The sequence below is a fragment of the Acomys minous genome (assembly GCF_964271855.1).
Source record: "Acomys minous genome assembly, chromosome: 3".
NCBI lineage: Eukaryota > Metazoa > Chordata > Mammalia > Rodentia > Muridae > Acomys > Acomys minous.
The window spans coordinates 43,937,376-43,957,923 of NC_140485.1; the positions used below are offsets into that span (position 1 = coordinate 43,937,376).

At 47.5% G+C, this 20,548-nt stretch overlaps 1 protein-coding gene across 1 annotated transcript in view; it reads right to left on the reverse strand.

Moving 5' to 3' along the window:
- The window catches only part of ABTB2 (ankyrin repeat and BTB domain containing 2), a 160,147-nt gene that overhangs the window by 38,617 nt on the left and 100,982 nt on the right, over window positions 1-20,548 (reverse strand). The window contains exon 2 of the mRNA XM_084774970.1: window positions 3,782-3,928. Coding sequence (XP_084631096.1) covers window positions 3,782-3,928 — 147 coding nt within the window. The remainder of the gene's footprint in view (window positions 1-3,781; window positions 3,929-20,548) is intronic.

Genomic DNA, 20,548 nt, shown 5'->3' on the forward strand with positions numbered 1-20,548 from the left:
TGGTCACAGGGAAGGAAGTTGTGGTGGAGTATGTGGGCTGTCAACTAGTTGACTCCAAAGCCCATAACTTCACTGTGATCTGCACTGTACCCTGCCTTACTGGAATCCTCCGGGGTCAGAGGTCCCCATATCCTGTGTTGTGTTTCTGTCTTAGTCTTTTCAACATCTCAGCAGCCCCTGACAGGAAACGTCCCATCATTGTGTAAGGCCACAATGCTGAGAAAGGATGGTCTAAAACAGCCCCAAGCACCTGCAGGCACCTCTGTTCTGGGACACATGGCGCCTTTGTGTCCTCCAGACCTGAGAACTCAGGGGGTCTCTCCTGTGGGTCAGCCTCCCTGAACTCACAGTTGTCCCGCACAGATAGCCCTGTCCACTGGAAACCTTAGGGACCCAGCTGACTCTATGGAGTAGCAGCAACGGTCTGGTTCTAACTGCATGTATGAAGTAACTAAGTCAGCATAGCCAATTCATTACTTTATTCAGTCAGCTTCCATCACTTAGCTTATAGGTGTCTGGCTCTGCATCTCTTTGTGTTCCCGGAGCCCCGCAGAGTCTCCTCCACACAAGGTGTGCAGAAATGTCTGATGAGTAAATGACGAAGCAGTCTTGAGCAGGCATTTCATTTTCAAGTACTACAACAGTTCAGGCTTGACTTAAGCATATTGACTGCCGAACTCTCCCAGTACAGCCACAGTAATGGTGAGTGGCCTCAAGCAGGGATCAATAACCAGGATTGGAACACCGCACCTAGAGAGAGTCCTTCAGGTACTATCCCCATCCAAGGTGGGTGCTGTTCTTCCCTCCCGATTCCTTCTCAATCCACAGAGTACCGGGGGAATCTGGCCAATCCCAGGGCCAATAGGGCTGGTGACAACGGGGTCCTGATACTGATCCCTATCCAGACACTCCTGATTGCATTAGTCCAGGACAGGATCTGACACCTTTAATAATTTGTAAAAATCTTTTGGTGATTTTAATACTCAGGCTTAAAAATGTCACCAAGAAACCTGACCAGAGCCCAGACCCCAGAGTCCAGTTCTTGTGATTGAAGGTCAGCTATTTCTGCTCTGTGTGCCCTGAGTAATGATCGGAACCTCAGTTTCCTCATCTGTGAAGTGGAGATGCTAGCACATACTCAACTTTGAGGAGTCAAAGGAATAATGTGAAACACTTAACCTCATTTATTGAGGTTGAACATAAGGTTGAACATAACTGCAGCATCCCTGACATTCTGTTATCACCACTCCTCCATCCTTCCTGAGCCTCCTGAGGTCCTCACAGGACCACTACCCATACAGTCACATACTGCCACATATTTCCCAAGAGAGGAGGAGTCTGGTCCTGCAATGCCAGATCCCAACCCTGCCCTGGGGCTCCTGGGCGGCAGAAACTGGCATCAAAAGCAGCAGGCGGCTGTGCCTCCAGCAGCCAGTACCAGCTAAGTTGGTGGCAGAAAGCCGAAACCTGGTTCTCTTTTCTCTTGGTCTAAATGTCATAACAGTTGGCAAACCACAAGACAACAAGGAAGAAAAATCAAAGTGTCTGAGATAGCATCAAAGAGATGTTGTGTTGAAATGCCAGTCCCAAAGCTGGACAGGGTGAAAGTCATTAGCATTAATTATTTTTTATTGTTGTTTTATTGTTATTGGTGGAGCTCCCTGTGGCAGCACATTTCTAACGAGAATGCAGGCAAGAAACTGAAGGCAGCAAGGGCAGCTGCTTTTGGAGTTTGCTTTAGGGGGAAACAGGACATAGGGGCTCAGAGGCTCAGAACCAGGAAGGTGGTGGGGGAGAGGTAGCTGGTCTCCTCAGTCTAAACCCTTGCTAAGGGCAGCTTTTCTCCAAGAGGCAGATAGATGCCTGCAGACAGGACTTGTGTAAAAGCTTAGGCAGCTCCACAACCCATCTATGGCCAAAGCCATAGCTTGCCTTGAATTCTTTCCTGGGGTGATTCTTTTTTAACCCCTGCCATTTTCTATTTTTTAAGCTTTATTATAGACAAAACAAAACACTAAAAAAAAACAAAGCAAAACAAAAAACCCACAGGCAAAAAAATCTCATCTAATCTTTAGACCCACCTTGGAAGAGGGTATTTATTTCCGTTACAGAAAAAAGAGGAAATAAGCTACCAGGAGTTCAAGGATAGGTCACAGCTGCAAACTAGCTTGGAAGTTAGCCAGGACTGGACCTATGGCCTTAACTCCCTACCATGCTCTGGACGGCTGCACCCCATACCACACAGAGAGCAGCCGTGGTAGAGTGCCTGCCTAGCGTGCATGAAACTTGGGGCTTGATCTCCAGCACAGAATAAACCGTGGGCACGGCGCTGCATGCCTATAATCTCAGAATTTAGGAGACGGAAGAAACAGGACCATAAGTTCAAGGTCATCTTCAGCCATACTAGAGAGTCTGAAGCCAGTCTGGGATACATGAGGCTTTGTCTCAGGAAAGAAGAAGAAGGAGAAGGAGAAGAAGGGGAAGGAGAAAGGGAAGGGGAAGGGGAAGGGAAAGAAAATCCCCCAAAAAAACCAAGGCCCAAAATGACTTCCATAGCAATTTGAATTACAATTACTTCCATAGTAATTTTGTATTTACTTAAGAATAATTTTAAAAATTTAGGCTTTCATGTTACATATCTTATTTCATTTCTCTAGATTCCCTTTTTGAACGGATCTTTGCAAAGTTCCGATCTGTAATTGAGTGTGAGGATATATGAGGATATTTGTGGTCCCTTGGCATAGACTGTTCATGAAGCCTTGAGCTGGCTGGGCTGTTGCGCAGTGGAAGCTCGGTGCCTTTGGAACATCCCTGTATCACACATGAGAATCGACTGATCCTAAGCTCAAGGAAACCTGGTCTGATGCCCAGAACCACCCACCAGGCACGGGAAAACAAGCCCTCACCCCTTACTAGCCATGAAAGACTTGATTAGAGGTGCCACAGGTTTTACGCGGGTTGTTCCAGCCCTCATTATGAACCATCCAATAAAAACAGCAGGCGAGGGTCTGGAACGCAGCACCATCTTCAAAATAAGCCCTCTAACATCTGGTCGCCCTTAAAGAGAAGTGCTTTGTTTTCTGCTCCTTCCTTCCCTTTGGAGGCTCATGGGTACAGAGAGACAGAGCAAGCCTAAGGACCAGAGCTTCCCATGCAGCTAGACCTGTTAAAAGAATGCAGCTTCCTAACCTACCAGGCAGGCTGGCCCTGGCTGGGCACAGAGAGTTAATGCACAGAAAGCCTAGAGTGAACCCTAGGTCCACCGTGCTCAGTGCCAAGTATCACTAGCCTCATTAAGGTCTTTAGTCTCTGAAACAGAAATTAAAATATCTGCCTCCACCTCTGTCCCCTCCCCTGCAGAGTAGGTTAGCAAAACCTTTGGTTTCAGAGGGAGGGACCAGGCAGTGTGGCGTTTGACACACAGCCCGTTCTGCTGTCTCCCAGAAGATGCAACGGAGATGTCTTTTCTTACTGTCCTGAAGAGTGGCTAGGCCAGAAGAGAGACCCAGCCCAGGAAAGTTTCAGGAGCCAAACTGGATGGGACACGGCTCATGCCCTCTAATGTACACGTGAGTTCACACTTACACTCACAGATACATTGAGCACCAGGAGCTGTTATCTGTGTTAGGGAAAGTCTGCGCACTGGGGAAAAGCAGTGGCCAAAAGTATGCAAGCCCCTGTCCTTGTGACATTTACACAAGGTGCTTGGGAAGGCCTGCCTAAGTGCCAGAGCCCGGTCACTGAGTTCTGTCTCCCTTTCTCCCCCAGGCCCCATACTTACTCAGCTCTGAGATGCTGCCCACACAAGTGGCCAGGAGAGACTGCTCCAGTGTCCGAAGCTCCAGCTGAGCATAGGCATCGGCTCGCTCATCATGGCCCAGGGACCCACTGTTGTAGGGACTGAAGTAGGCAGGGAGGGAGAGAACACCTGTTGGGGAACAGGATGGAGAGGTCACGCCGATGGAGAGGAGCAGAGAGAAACTCTGCAGACCATCCCACAGCTACTGTGTCCACTTCCCGCTCCTGACAGAACAGGATCATAGGACAACCCCCATTCCCCAGCCTTGGGAATTGGGGGTGGGGGTGGGGGTCTTTCCTTTGCCTAGTGCCAATGAGAGAAGCGGACCGCTTCTGCTGCGGTTTTATCTATACATACACAGAATTTGAATTTGCCAAGGAACTGGCCTATAGGATGCAGGGTCCTATCAACATGCTTAATTGGACCAGAGTGCTCTTTCAGGGTTCTGGGGTAACACAGAGACACCGCTTTGTTTCTATAGCACTCATGCTTGGTCAGTTCTGGTGGCCACGATCCTTTCCTTCAAAGGCCAGGTGCCCGAGAGTCCTCTTACTTCCGCTCTGCCTATTTCTTCCTTAGGCCCAGAAGGCTAGGAGACACCACTGGAAAGGGAAACTGCCCTCGCTACTTCAGGAAGGGGACTGTCCCAGCCCCTGGCCAAGTCCAATTAGTGTTTCTCATTAGCACTTCAACAGCAGAGAAGAGAGACTCAGAATCCATCCCAGGGGATGCCAGCTTGTAAATCTCTCCAGCTCACTATGTGGCTTTTTTTTTTTTTTTTTTTTTTTAAAGCATGCAGCAGAAAAGCAAAACCTGTAGCACAGAAATGCTCACTGCAGTCAGAGCCCCGGGCAGAAATCCCCAAATTCCGTTGAGCTGATGCTTCTCTGATGGACTGTTCTCTACCTAGCGTTTGCATATGTATTGTACAAAAAAGAAAAGAAAAGAAATAGCCACCCCACTTGGGGTGGGGTGAGGGAGGACTATCTAAAATTTCTTAAGACAACTAAGAGTTCACAGAACGCGGGCAGGACTGAGTCAGAATCCCCTCTCTGGAATGCAGGGACGTGAGGAGGGTATGCAGCAGTGGGTGGCTAGGATAGGCCTCTGGAGTTTATAAACACTGTGCGGACATGTGAGCAGCCATGTGACCTTGGGCGGGCTGCTTAGTCTCTCGGTTAACTAGAGACAATGGTGAGAGAACATACATAGCTTTCTCAGGTAAGTAGTGGGAGTAGGATTCAGACGCAGTTGAGATGGTCCTGGGATGTGTACCCTTGGCCCCTAAGGAGTCCAGAGTTCAGTGGGTACATCACCAAGACTCACTCTGCCACTGCTCAGTGGCTCCTGTGGATGAGCACACAGCTGGGTGATGCCAGGCACTTTTACTCATGCATGCTCTCCGCTGAGCCTGTGACATTTCTCTTGTGGGGCAAAGGCACATGGGCAGTCTTCCTCTGGCCTGGGCCCTCCCTGGCTGTGTCTCTCTGGATCACCCTGAAGATGCAGTGATAGTTCTGTCTAGATCCATCCGCCTTGGTGCCAGAGAAGCTGAGGCTAGCCCCTCTAAGCCTCCCATTACCCCCATCACAGCTCGTATTGGTTCCATAAGGCTTGACCCAAAGCACTTCCTCAAATATTTATTTCCATGGGAGGAGAAAGAGCATGTGGCTGGGGTCACTCTCTAACCCTTGCCAGGGTCCTATTCCCTGAAGCAGAAATTCTAACAGCTGAGTAACCAAACGCATTAGGACAAGCTGGCTCTGGGCATTAAAATGAGTTAAACAAAAGAAGAGTATGAGCCACAGCCAGACCGGCTGGGATGGGGGTGGGGTTCCTGTGGCAGCCCTAGTGTAGGGCCAGCGTCTCCTCCTTCCTCCCTTTTCATTGACAGAAACAGCACTGGGGACATGTGGATCACATTTGCAGTGCTTAAGGCAAGGGCATAGGAAATTCAGCTGACTTGTCAAAGGATTCCCAGGGAGAAATATTATGTCACTAGATCTGGTAACAGGAGCAGGCAACTTCATTAATAACTTCCTATTTTGTCAGTTGTCAGCCATTCGAAAGGGCTTTTACTTAATGCTGAAAGTAATTATGAACCTGTTGTTAATAATAACCAGAAAGAACCACAGCTTTAGCCTGAGTGTCTTTTGCTTTTAAGAAGACTGTTTCCTAGCTATTTTATATTTTTTTTTCTTTAAGTAAGGAAAATCTTGCAGTCAGGATTAATGCCGACTTAAAAAAATTTGTGTATGTAGAATGCGTGTGCAGGGTGCATGCACTCATAGATGTACAGGTTTGCGTGTTCTTACATACTTGGAGGTCAGAAGAGGCCACCCAGGGTCTGTGCCGGGTCCTCATTCCCTTGAGACAGGCAGGAGCTCTCACCTAACCTGGAGTTATACCGGTAACCAGGGAGCCCCAGTGAACCTCTTGGGTTACAGGTACATTTGTAGCCACATCCAGTTTAATAGGATTCTGAGGTTTTACACATAGGTCCTCTCTCGCCTGCACAGCAAGTACTATTTATTACTCATGGAGACATCTCTCTAGTTCCTGCCACAGCTGATTTATTGATTTTTTTTTTTCATGTCAGGCACTGTGAGAGAAGATCACACACATTATTTCACTTAGTCTCTCAGACTTCATGGGGTGCTATGTTCACCCTTCTTACAGATGACTAAATGCAAGCATGACGATGGTTACAGAGGTTACCCAAAACTGAAAATGGGGCTACTAAAATGAAATGGTATTTTAATTTTGGCTACCTTGTCCATTTAGGGTATATGAAAAGGGATGGGGGCAGGTCTGTGTGGGTTTAATGTTTCTGGGAAAGAAACTCAAGAACAAGAAACAGTCTCTCTCTCTCTCGCTCTCTCTCTCTCTCTCTCTCTCTCTCTCTCTCTCTCTCTGTGTGTACGCATGTGTGTGTGTGTGTGTACGCATGTGTGTGTGTACCCGTGTGTGTGTACACATGTGTGTGTGTACGCATGTGTGTGTGTACCCGTGTGTGTGTGTACGCATATGTGTGTGTACGTGTGTGTGTGTACGCGTGTGTGTGTGTGTGTATGTACACGCATGTGTGTGGAGGTGAGAGGACAACCACCGATGACGTCAGTTCTCAAGGTCTCCCACATCTTGTCTGAGTCAGGGTCTCTCTTGGGCTTGACCTTTGCCCTGCAGGCCGGGTGGCCAGTAAGCTTCCAGGGCTCTGCCCAGCTCTGCTTCCTCTCAGCATGGCTGGGATCGCAAACCCACACAGAGCCATGATCTTCCAGTCAAGAGTTTTTCATCATGGCTGCCCGTCTTGTTTCTCAAAGCAGCAGCCTCCTGTTCCCGCCTGCACCCTTCCCTCTGTGACTACCTCATCCTGAGTCATCCGTCTCCGGTCCCTCCTCCTCCCATGCCACCAACCAGGCACTAGGCCTTACTGCTTTTTACCACTTTACTATTTCAATAATTGGTCGTCACCACTGCTCCTCACTGGCCTCGCCACTCTCAGTCTGCAACTCTGCCACATTTTCTTCGTTGCCTTTATGAAGAAATCCAAGCACCTTTGTTCAGGTAAGACTAGACAGTGTCTTTCTTTCCTTTTCAGAAATGGAGGAGTGAGGAGTAATTTTCTGCTAGTAAAGTGTCAGAACTCTGGGCAAGTCCCCAGGATGTCAGCAGTCGGGAAGCTCAGCACACTACAGTGTTACTTCTCCTCAGCTGGGTCTCTCAGCTGACTCTAGTTCATAGGTGGGGGTGGGGACAACCCATTTTCTTCCCAGGTGATTCTTCCCTGGTGCCCAGAGAGGGCGGTGATGGGTTCCGTGGGAAACTCCACCCTGAAGCCTGGGAATCCGCCTTCTCACAAGTAGGCGCCACCCAGGAATTAACCCTGGTTTCTGCTTGCAGGCAATGACATACCAGGAGTAGCAGGGCGGCACACCATGTTGACAAACCAGAATTTCAGTTCGAAGGAAAAGACGGCAATTTCACCTGCTTCTCTGAAATACAGGACTCATATGAAGGTATCTCAAGTCCTCTCTAGTACATAAGTGAACCCCTCAAGTCCTTGCCCCCGTTCTCTATTCTAGGACTTAGGTTTAAAATCATCAGCAGTGACAATAAATAGAACTGCCAAGCTGGGCGCAGTTGCGCAGGCCTGTGATCCCAGCAGAGGCAGTTCAAGTTCCGTGAGTTCAAGGCCAACCTGGTCTACACAAGAGAAACCCTGTCTCGGAAAAAACCAGATAAGTAAACAAACAAACAAATAAATAAAATAAAATAAAAATAGAATTGGCGATTGCTGGTTTCCCTGTGTTCACTTTACTCACAGTCATAACAGCACCTGTGTGCATGTATGTGTGAACGTGTGAGTGTGTGTATAACTATCCCCCACCTCCCACACTGACAATATTAAAAATAAAATGTATTTTCTGTTTGGGACTGAATGAATGTAGTTTAGATCTTCCCAACACTTCATCCCCAAGCCAGCAAGGCTGTAACATAACTGCCCTTCAAAGTCAACAACTCATCACCAGCATTCTCCTAAGACTTGCAAATGACTCGTATGGGGTAAGCTTTCTTACAGGTCTGTGACTGCAGCACCCCCTGCTCAGCTCAGGGACCCTCACTATCATTAAAATGAAGAGCAGAACACATAGGGTTATTCTTTTACCATTCTTGTGAGGAAACATGAGGAGCTGGGAGCTTGGGTGGAGCTCCATCTGTAAGCTTCTGAAAACACACTTTATATTACCCCACAAAATGGTTTCCAAATAACCTGCGGAGACCCAGTCCCCTTGAAAAAAGTGTTGCTACTCTCTGATTTGGATTTTGGCATGGTGGTGGTAGGGGTAAGGAATTGATGTGGGCTTTTGCTTTTGTTTTGTTTTTTGTTTTTTGAGACAGGGTCTCACGTATTCTAAGCTGGCTACAAACTCCCTATGTAGTTGAGGATGACCTTGAATTCTTGCCTCTGTGTCCCAAGTGCTGGGATTATAAGATTATGCCACCATGTTCAGCTTTGGAATAAATTTTATATATAGAATATTTAATACCCAGTTGTTGTGTATTAGTCATCCTAGGATAAAGCTTTAAGAAGCAAAGGGAGGAATATTATTCAAAGAGATTCAAATGGGACACAAGACAGCGGATCCTAAAAAAGCTTTATCCTGATAGTCTAAGCTCTGAGGCAAGGGCATGGCTGCCTCATGAGGCAAAAAGAAGAGGAATAAAATAAGAAGAGAAAGTTTAAAGTGGGTTGAAATATGCCTGAAAACTGTCGATCATTCATATAGTGAAAATGACTCATCAGGAATAACCAAATGCACAGCTAATTCCTGGGCCAGTCTATCACAGGGAGCGCTGTGACAACCGAGAGTTCAAACAAGGACAAAATTCTGAGACAAGGAGGAGAAAAGTGTTTGTGTGTGCATGCACATGGAGAAAGGTATCTGAACTGAGCCTGAGAATGAAAAGCTGACCTTACGTAAGTGAATAATAAATGGAGGCAGACTTGTATATATCCTATACTCTATGTCCAAAGTAAGATAAGCAAGCCTTTGAGCCCCTACAAAGATCTACCAGTGAGCTACCACTGCAGCGCCTCGTTCTTCTGTGGGACGTGGGTTTGCATGGGCTGTATCACTTGGCTAAAGCCTCGTTAGAAAATGGCAAAGTGGGATACAAACTCAGCAGCAACCACATGGTCTCTCAGAAGGGACTAAGGTTCAGACTCCAAGGGGAAGTGCACGGAACCACCTAAATGATAGGCAAGTTTTCTACCACTGAGCTATGTCTTCAGTACTTGCCTTACTCTTTGAAATAGACTCTTACTAACTTGCTTAGGCTGGCTTTGAACTTGTGATTCTCCTGCCTCAGCCACCAAAGAAGCTGGGATTAGGGGCCCATGCCACCAGGCATAGGTTACCCCTTCTCTTTAAATTTTGATTTTTATTACATTTACTTATTTTGCGTGAGCGCTGATCTCTCCCCCACATGGTTACATGGAGGTCAGAGGACAACTGTGGATTCTCAGGGTCTCATGGGGGTCTCAGGGATGGAACTCAAGGCTGAGCAGGTCCTCAGGCTTGTAGGCAAGAGCTTTACCCACCAAACCATCTCACTCCTCCCACTTTCTCTTCTAAGGGCAGGAAATTAAAAGCAAATAATAATCACCTTTTGGCTAACTAGCTAAATAGCAGAAGGTTGTCTTCCTGTGAGGTTCTGTGGGGGACCAGGAGCTCAGCATTAAGCACTCAGCTGATAGAGTACAGTTACAACTGTCCAAGTGGCCAAAGGAGGAAGATCAACGGCTGCTGAAGTAAGACACTCAGGTTGTTAGCCATCCACTTTCCCCTGAAAACAATGGACAGTCAAATGCCTGGGGAGGGCTGGAAGCCCTGGCAGCCTTATTCTTGCCTGTGGAACTGGTGATGTGGCTGTTTCTCTCCCCCTCAGCTTCTCGGGGAAGCCTAGACAGGGCAAGGATCTGGAGAGGAGGAAAAGGGCCAACAGAACACTAGGCTGACCCACAGAACAGTGCTCATGACTCTGAGAGTCCCAAGGGGGCCGGGCGGCACTTCCTTCCATTCAAATAGACATCATTTGGTCACAGACCACACACTGGTTGCTCATGAGGGGACCAGCCAGCGGAGGCCATGAGATGCTGCTCAAGCTGTCTGCAGCACAAACTCAACTCAAACACAGCTTCTTCACTGATGGTGGCTTCCTTGCAAGAGAGTAAGAGACGGCTGCCTGACCATGCACACGGGGTTCAGGAATTAAGCCTGCAGGTGAACTCTGGAAAACCAGCAAGAATTGCAACAAGGGCAGCTTGAGACAGAAAACCGACTGTGAGTTATTGAGCTTCTTCCTGTGGAAAAAGCTCTGTGTTACTCTGAATACTTTTTAGGAGATTCTAGGTGGCCTTGCTCCAAAGGATTGATGTAACACAGTAAGAACTTGAGTGATCCCGGAAGCACGAGGCTTGGAATAGGGAACGCCCAGCCCACGACCATGGCGCTTTGATACATTCTGTCCTTGACCCGCAGAGGGAAATAAAGCACACTAATTCACGTGAGCTACTTTTATAAACAACACATTCAAAAGAAACACACAGGAAGCTGGGTGTGGTGCACGCACCTGTCATCTCTGTGTGCTTTGGAGGCAGAGGCAGGATTGTGGGTTTCAGGCTAGCCTTTGCTTCGTAATTAGTTCCAGGCCAGGGTGGGCAACTTATTGTCTCAAAACCAAAAAATAGGCAAACAAAAATCAAAAGGCACACACAAGAGGATCTCTGTGAGTTTCAGATATATATATAGTGAGTTCCAGGCCAGCCAGGGATATCAAGTGAGACCCTGTCTAAAGAAAAACAAAAAACAAAAAACCAGAACACCCAAATGTTGTAAGTCAAATGCTTAAAATACTGCCTAACAAATATTAGCAACCCCACAATTATTAATATATTAATACATTATATATACATATATATTAATACATTAATATAGAGTGTGCATCATATATTAATCTTATATTAATTAATGATTTTTTTTGTATAATAGGATGAAAATAAAATTTGCCTGAACTATAGAACAGGATATCTATGTATATAATTTGTAACAAAAAATCCAAAGTTGATTCCTTAAGATTTTATAGCAATAAAATGTTCATGATCGGGATTGTTAAAAGACATTCTTAAATAATAATAATTTACATTCAGAACAAATGTTGTTAATATTATATTTTTTAAAATTATTTTTAATTATATGTATGTGTGGGTATGTGTGAATGAGTACAGGTGGCCCTGGGGGCCAGAAGAAGGCACTGAATCTCCTGGAGCTGGAGTTAGAGTGTGCTGTGAGCCACCCGAGACGGGTGCTGAGGACTGACCCCAGGTCCTCTGCAAGGGCTCTTAATCATGGAGTCACCTCTCTGGGTCCCCTTGTATTTCTGACACTTTCTGGGCACTGGGCAAACAGTAATTTACAATACAAATTGTGCCTTTATCTTCATGAAGGTGCCATTCTTTAGGGCTGAGGAATCTGCCCACTTTTTCATAGTCTTTGAGAACACAGATTTCAACTCTCCTTTTCGAACCTCTCTTAGCAATTCTGGGTGGAAGAATGTTTGTTCATAGCTTCTTCAACTAGGACTCCTTGATCCGTGCACTGACGACATAGTCATGTGAACAAAATGATGTAGGGTGCTTTCACTCTGTGTGAAAATTTGTATTCAAGGCAAAGATGATTTCTTTCTCAGGGAAAACCAAACCAGCAAAGACACCAACACAAAAACCCCTCTGCTCTTTCAGTTAGCTGTAAGAGTCTAGAATGGAAGCCATTTAACATTAAAGATAGTTCTTTCTGCGTAGTAGAATTTTAGATTTCGCCCCATTGTTTTAAGACAAAACCAGTGTAAGTACAACCACTGCATGTTTGCCAAGGGGAAAAAGTAGTCAGGGAAGTTTGTGCTCCTCTCCTTGGCAGAGGGTCAAGGGGAGTGAACGCCATGTCACTGATCCGAGAAGGTGCATCACCACACTGGTCCTTCTCGGTGGCATGAGCAAGCTGCAGTGCACTGGGGTCTGAACATAGGGTCTGGGACAATTCTCACAGCACACAGCCAGGCTTGCAGCTAGAGACAAGGCCCTGACCACGGCCTTACGCCACTGTCTCAGGCAGGCAGAAAGTCAGTCCTGAGCTGCACCTCTGGTTGAGGAGTGATGGGCATGAGTGAGACCTCCCAGTGCCAGCTGGTACAGAAAGAGAAGGGTAAAAGGTAGTTGGGCACCCAGAGCAAGCCCACATCATTCATCCCTTGGAGAGTGAAAAAGGGCAGTTAGCACAAGGTCCAGGGCAGGTGGCCAAAGCAGTTAATAATAACACACGAATGTGATAGTCAGAAATGCCGTGCACTGGAGGCCTGCTTAGGAAACAAACCTGCTGGTGTCAGATTCGCTTCCCCTGCAAAGGAGTGTGATCACTAAACTCCCCGGAGGATTCAGAAGCATGAGTCACAGAGATAAGGGTTCTGAGCTCAGCCTGGTCGTACTAGCTGTGTAACTCTGAAGCAGTTACTTCACCTTTCTGAACCTCAAACCCCTCATCGGGATTTTTTAGGCATGCAGTGAGAGGCCTAACATGCCGAAGTGTGTAGTAAGTAGGAGTACTTTTTTTTTTTTTAAATGAACGACTTCAAAAATTTCAAGGTTAACACCATCAGAGGAAGGGCCCAAAGCCCTGTTAATTTTTTTAAAGACCATGGCAGTTTTTATTCATAAATAATCTTATTCCATGCATTGCAATTGGGCCATTTATCCTATATTTATTCACTCATGTACTCAAGGTTGTTGGTGATCATTTGGCCTCTGAGGAGCAGTTGTATTCTGGGGACAGCCATAAAGGAGAAGAAGGCAGGTCATCTGCCCTCAGGAGCATGCAGCCTAGTGACGGAGTGCAGATGGCACATGTGCTAAGTCAGCACAGTGCCCAGAGGGCTGCAGCGGAGTCCTCACAGGAGGAAAGCACGCTCTGAGCTGAAAGTACTCGGGTGTGGTGGCTTCTGGGAGATGGCAACATCTCAGCTCCTTGGAGGACCAGGCTGTGAGATCCCTTATCTCTGCCTTCCAAGGCTGAAATGATGTTCACTGGCATTTCCATGAATTCGGAGGCTCTGCCTCTCATGCCTGTGTGACAGATGCTCATGCTGCTGAGCCATCCCCCCAAGTCTTGGTTTCCTTTTCGAGATGGGTTCTAAGTAAGAACCCCAGGCTGGCCAAGAACTTGCAACCCTCCTTTCGTCTTCATCCTGGGATTACTGGTGTATAAAAGCACATCTGGCTCATTTCAGTTTCCTCCATGGACTTCATGGATGGCTAGCTATGAATAGCGTTTCATCTAACTGGCTGTACCAGAATGTGTTTACTCATTCACTTACTCCAGTGCTTTCATGTTTCAGCAACTGTGGAGAAAGTGCCTGCAAACATCCGTGAGCAGATTTCTGTGTGGGCAGAAGTTTTCAATTTCTTTTGGGGAAATACCGAGGAGGGGAGTCACTGAACTGCCTGCTAAGCAGACAGCTGAATTTTTTTGCAAGGAAACTCCCACTGTGCCACTGTGCACTCCGACCAGCAGTGTATGGGAGTTCTGCAGATTACACTCAGGGCACAAGCTAAGCAAGCACTCTACCACTGAGCCACATCCTCAAGTCCCAGCCCATTTGAAAATCAGGTTCTCAGTTTTCTTCTTGTTGAATGTGAATAGTTCTCTGTATATTTTGGATAACAATCTTTTATCTGATATGCCATTTGCAAATATTTTCTCCCGTTTGTATTTTTTCTTTCTTTTGGTGTGTGTGTGTGTGTGTGTGTGTGTGTGTGTGTGTGTGTGTGTGTGTCAGAGTTTCTCTGTGTAACAGCCCTGGCTTACCTGGACTCACTTTGTAGACCAGGCTGGTCTTGATCTCACAGAGATCTGCCTGACTGTGCTTCCCGAGTGCTGGTACTAACGGTGTGTACCACCTTGCCTGGCCTGTTTGTATTTTTTGAAAGTGTAACTTGCAGAGCAACTTTTGTTGTTATTTTGAGATAGGTAAGCTCAGGTTGACCCCAAACTCACTATGTAGCCAAGGCTGGCTGGCCTTGAATTCCTGATCCTCTCACCTCTACTTCTCATGTTAGGATTATAGATGCATGTCACCATGTCTGGCAGAATATGAAAAAAAGTGTGTGGTATATATGTAAATATGTGCATATGCATGTGTTTGTGCACATGTGTGCACATGTAGAGCAGAGGTGAACATGCTGACTGGCCAATGGCTGTAAAGATCCTCCCATCTCTGTTTCCCAGGGCTGGGATTACAGATGTGTACTCCTATGCAGGAGTTTTACTTGTGAACTGTGGAGCCAACTCATGCCTGGATGACAAGCCCTCCATCAACTGAATCATCTCCCTGGTCCCCAGAAGTTTTGACTTTAAATGAATCCAGCTTACTTTTCTTTCACACGGATTACAGTCTGGGTGTCATATCTGAAAACTTGCCCACCCCAAACCCAAGGTCATCTTATTTCTTCCTGTTGTTTTCAAGAACTCTTACAGTTTTGTGTTTCACATATAGGACCATGATGACTCACTCCCTCATGAGGCTACTTAGGGCTGAAGGTAGGCCTGGGTTCTGAGAGGAGCCTGGGGACCTTCAGCTGTACTGGCTTCTGGCTCTGGCCATGCGCACGGGCCTGCACCCGAGGAGTCCCCATCCTTCTGTGAAAGCCAAGACTATGATGCTTTGCACACACAGTCAGCATGGGAAGGTTCATTCTAGGAGAAAAGAGAGCCTGGAGGCAGGCCTCTTGGAAGGGCAATCCTTCTTGGAGAGCATCTTTGTCCTGCTGTCCTGGCTAGTTCTGGGCTGACTACAGAGTGTGAGTGATCATTGTATACTTCGGCTGCAACTTCGGGCTTTGGCCCGAAGCCCCTTGCTGTCAGTTTTTACAAGCTCCTATTTGCTGCCTCACATTAGGCTCATTAAAAAGCTGCTCCCTGTGGGGCCATAAATGCACATGGATGAGCGGAGAGTGAGCTTGTGAGGCTGCCTATGGTCTGCCCACCAACACTGAGGAGGACCTGATGGAAACAGTGAGTCAACGCCTCCTGGCTGGAGCAGGGCTGGCAATTTGCCAAAGGCAGCCTGCAAGCCCTTTACACAGCTTGCTGTGGCTTCCCTGCCTCTGAATGGGACAACCTATATGCCTTGTGGAGTGTGGTCCTCCGAGCAAACAGAAGCCATCTTCATCATGTCTTCTGTACCTGTTAGCAAGTGGCAATCATGACTGATCATGCGTTGGGCCTGTAGACTGTTGATAATTTCCTCACATAGGGAGGGAGTGGGAAGGGTCACTGAACCCTTACCTGAGTATCCAACCACTCCTCCTAGTCATTTGCATGCAGTTCTCCCCAAACTATGTGACTCCCCACTCCCCCCAGGTATTGGGAAAGGGGTTAGAGCATATAGCCTGGGGAAGACGAAGGAGGAGTTCCCATCCACACAGCCACTGGGGAGCCATCTATGCTGAGTGAAGGCTTTCCAGTGCAGCTGCTTTGGGGTCATTCACTGTGGTAGTTTGAATTACAAGTCCCCCATAGCCTAAGGTATTTGAATAATTACTCCCCAGTTGGTGGTGCTGCTGTCTGAGTAGATTTCGGAGGTGGGGCCTTGCAGGAGGAAGTATGTCACTAGGGACCGGCATCCAGAGTTTCAAAGACTTGGGCCATTCCTGGTTCACTCTTGTGGCTTCCTGCTTATGGTTTAAGGTGCCAGCTCTCAGTTCTTGCTCCAGCCATCAAGCCTGACTGCTGCTTCCATGCTACCAAGACTGGCCCTTATCTCTGTGGAGCCATAATCCCAAATAAAAGTCTTCCTTCTGTAAGTTGCCTTGGTCATGGTGTTTTAATCACAGCAATAGAAAAGTAACCACACACCCATGCTCCTTCCAATAACCGTCACCCATGCTCTATACGTAAGCCTAATACACTCAGTGGTTCCCAGGGCGGACAACTGGAGAACTGCACTTTGGTTTGCTGTTGGGGCCTTGTAAGGAGGGTAGATAGTGTTTACAACTGTCCAGGGAGGAATTCTCACAACACAGAATCCTCTTTCTAGTCCCCTCAGCTTCTTGTTTCTTTCTTTTTCTTTTTTTTCTTTTCTTTCTTTTTTTTCCCAATTGGAAACATTTTGGTTTTTCTACTGAGTACACTGGAAGAGGGAAAATGGGCTAGGCTGTGGGTAGGGTACCACCTGCAGGCTAAGTCAGTGGGCCACATGAGGCACGGAAATGGGATGTCTTCTTATGTTCAGATGATAGATGATGAAGTCTCCTTTTGTGTAGCTCCCAGGGATGTAACTTGTGTTGTGTGAAGGAGAGCAGTCCAGGTCCGCTGGTGTACAATTCTAGGACAGTAGCACGACCCTCACTGTGAAGGTAACTTCCAATCCTGGTCTGCTGCTAGTGTCAACCAGTCCTGGTCTGCTGTTAGTGTCATACAGTCTTGGTCTGCTGCTAGTGTCATCCAGTCCTGGTCTGCTGCTAGTGTCATCCAGTCTTGGTCTGCTGCTAGTGTCATCCAGTCCTGGTCTGCTGCTAGTGTCATCCAGTCCTGGTCTGCTGCTAGTGTCATCCAGTCCTGGTCTGCTGCTAGTGTCATCCAGTCCTGGTCTGCTGCTAGTGTCATCGAGTCCTGATCTGTTGCTAGTGTCTGGGGGTTTGTAGGGAGACAGACCAACCCAAAATGAGCCGATGGGCCTCCGCCTCCTACATCGAAATTTATAGTATGTTCACAATGCTATATACGACACACACCTTCACTGTGATGGTGGTCAGCACAGCACGGGTGCTGCCTGCTGGCACTCTTTCATATTTTGAGCATGCGCTTCTCTTCCCAGGGCTGTTTCCCTGGCTGGGGCAAGGTTCTGCATCCCTTGCTGGTGGCCTCCCTCTCCCAGGGCTGACCCTATTACCTGATTCACTGGCTAATGAGCACATCTCAAGTCTCACAAAGACTCGAGTGCCCTCTTGGCCCCGCACATTGTACTGTGCACTTTCGGCTCACTGCTATGAGGAATAAGAAACAGTCAGGGTCTTTTTACCTCCTTGACTGAATTCCAAAAATAATTTCTTTGCCACTATGGCTTCCCTGACAAACACACAATCAATACTCTCCTGAAACAGCAAAAACAGTATCCATGGTTGTGAGGGACTGTGGAAGACACCAGCCTCTGATCCTGTCCAGTGTGCTTACTCCTGACCCATCTGTCACTGGGACTTATATACTCTATACAACACTCATCCCATTGCTGCTTTGCGGTGTGTCTTCCCTTTAATTCCCCATGTAGCCATGTATGGGTCCAGCCCTTGACTCAGCTCTCTCCAGAGAGTTTGTCTTTGGCTCAGACCACCAAACAACTCTCATTTGATGCTCCTCAGCTTTGCTGCCCCCACACCTCCTTCAACGCAGTCCCTTTTCTTCCCAGAGCCTTTCCTACAGCGATGTAGCACTCATAGGTTAGGCAGCCCCAGCCTTGCTCACAGGCTAGCCTGAGACAAGTGACGGCTTCCCTGAGCCTCAGCTCACTCATTGTGAAATGGGAATGCCAACACTGATAGAGAGAGAGGACTGACTGAGACAACATGATGTCCTCTGACCGCCATAAGCATGCTGTGCTGCCCCCAAATCTCACATAAATAGATGAAAGAAGGAAAAAAAAAAGAATAATTGAGATATTCTCAATAGTAAAGCAAACTAGAACCCTGGCCTTGCTTTCAGGGAATTATAAGGGAAAGCTTCAGATTCTTAGGGTAGCACGGCTATTGTGGGGGTAGCAACAGGGAGGCAGATATCGAAGGAGAGAGTGGGATTGCTTCAGCAAAGAAGGGAAAGAGCCAGACTTGGCAGTCTGGTCCTCCCAGCTCTGATCCTGAGCCAAAGAGAAACCTATAGACCAGAGTGCGGAAGTGTCAGTATACAGTGCCCATGCTGTTATGGCTGGACGTACACAACAACTCTGCGTCCACACAGGGCTTGCAGACTGCAGGGTCCACCCTCACTCCTTTATGCTTTTGCCTTGAAAAGAAACAGGGAGCCGGGGGCAGGGAAGAAGGGCTCTGCTTGAGAGACAAATACCCATGATGCCTGGGGACATCTCCATAAGAAGTTTTAGACACCATTACTGCCTGTTTCCGCTCATCCTGCCTCAAGGAAACACTGGAATTAGTCAGGAAAGATGGGCCACCCTACTCTAATTCTAGACCTCACCCTCACTCATGGATGCTGTCCACTCTGGGGAGAGAAACCAGAACCAAGAACTTTCAAACAAATGACAAAGCTGCTTCCTTAGCGTGGCATACTGGCCACCACGGAGTAGGACAGGACCCGAGCAGTAAGGCCACAGCAAACCTTTGAGCACCTTGTAGGAAACAGAACTCTAATTTTAACATTAGAGAATCCACATCCCCAAAGGGCTGAACAACCAACAGGAGACAACACAGCTTGTAAGCATAGGTTTGCATTCTCAGCACTCCAGGTACAAGGGAATTGGGCTCAGCATTCAGTTCCAGTTGGTCATTAAAAAAAACAAAAAAACAAAAAACTGAAATATAAAACTCACTCTTTCAAAAGGGACAATCTGGTGACCTTTTTGTGGTTCAGAATGTGTTTGTCACTGTTAAAAGGAACTTGTACCCAGTTGTAGTAAAGTCCCTTTTCCTACCTCCTCCACCCCAGAAACCTAAACGTTAATTTTGGACATTCCACATACATGAGGTCACACAACATATGACTTTTTGTGACTTTCTTTAGTTTTTTTGGTGGAGGAGGGTGGTTAAGGATGAGCTATCATGCAGAGTGTGTGATAACTACAAGGTGCCTGGAATACAAGACTGGCTCAAAAAAAAATGTAACTTGGGGAGGTAGATATGGAAGGCTCGTAACTCGGTGAGGGGAAGGACGGTCACCTCAGCATCCCAAAGTGATGGCTACCCTTCTCTGACATATCAGTAGTCACTGACTTCTTTGTTATGCAGTTGATTTGACAACTGACATTGAAAACATTTATTTTACTGTTTGTATATACACACGCCTAAGTGAATGTCTATGCACACCAAGTGTGTACAAGTACCCATGGAAATGAAAAGACTTCCGAGTCCCTGGAACTGCAGTGAGAGGTAGTTATGAGCAGCTGATGTGGGAGCTAGGAACTGGACACCAACCCCTCACCCCCAACCCCCATCCCCCGCAAGAGCAATGAGCCATCTTAGCTGCTGAGCCATCTCTGCAGCCCCAAGAGGGTCTTGTTCCTTTCTCTCTCATTTTCATCACAAACCCTACTATGGATTTGGCATCTCTTTCCCTCATTTAAAATTGTCTGTGGCTCAGTAAGGGATTTTCCCCATTCCTGGCCCCGCCCCCGCTGAAGTAGGAGCAGAGGTAGGAGTATTTCCCACCCTCCCCAAGGAGGCAAGCTCTCAAAGGGAATCATGAGTCACTCAGATGAGCTTCCGGTGAGATCACACAGCGAAGCTATTTGTGGACACCTTGGCTGACACAGCTGACAGCTGACTGACTCAGTGAGGCAGGGGGAGGGAGGGGCTGGGTACTCAAGCGGGAACCTGGTACAGTGGATATGGAAACTGTTAAGGTCCCTCCCCTCCCTGGCCTTCTGAGAACAGAGGCTGTAACAAGAACCTCAGAGTCTTGGTAAATTACCCACAACTTCCCCATCTAGAGATTCCTGGGTCACTTTCACCGATAACAACACGATAAGCACTACATGCATCTGCGGCTGGGCGGGGGTGGTGCCAAGACTGGCCACGCCCCTTGGAGGAGGGTCGCAACTGCTCCAGTGCTGGGAACCCAACCTCCTAGGAACCTCTCAAATGACAGCTACAGCGCTGGATCACACAGCACCTGGGCACAATACTAAAGACCATGCATGGGTAGCTGTCAGGCAGTGGTGAGCCTTCTCGGGGATGTTCAGGTGACTCACTGCTCAATGAGATCCTCCCCAACTTGACAGGGCAATGCTTCCTGCTCCTGCTGGCCTCAGAGGTTCTGGGAAGCCTGGTTCTGCCCTGGCTCCATAGAGACACTTAGAGATTGTCCCATTAATTAGCTTGTAAGTGTAATGTCTTCTCCCTCCTCTAAACCGAGAAGGCAAGCGCCTCATGGCGAGGACTACCTGAACAGAGCTTCAGGGAATAACTTG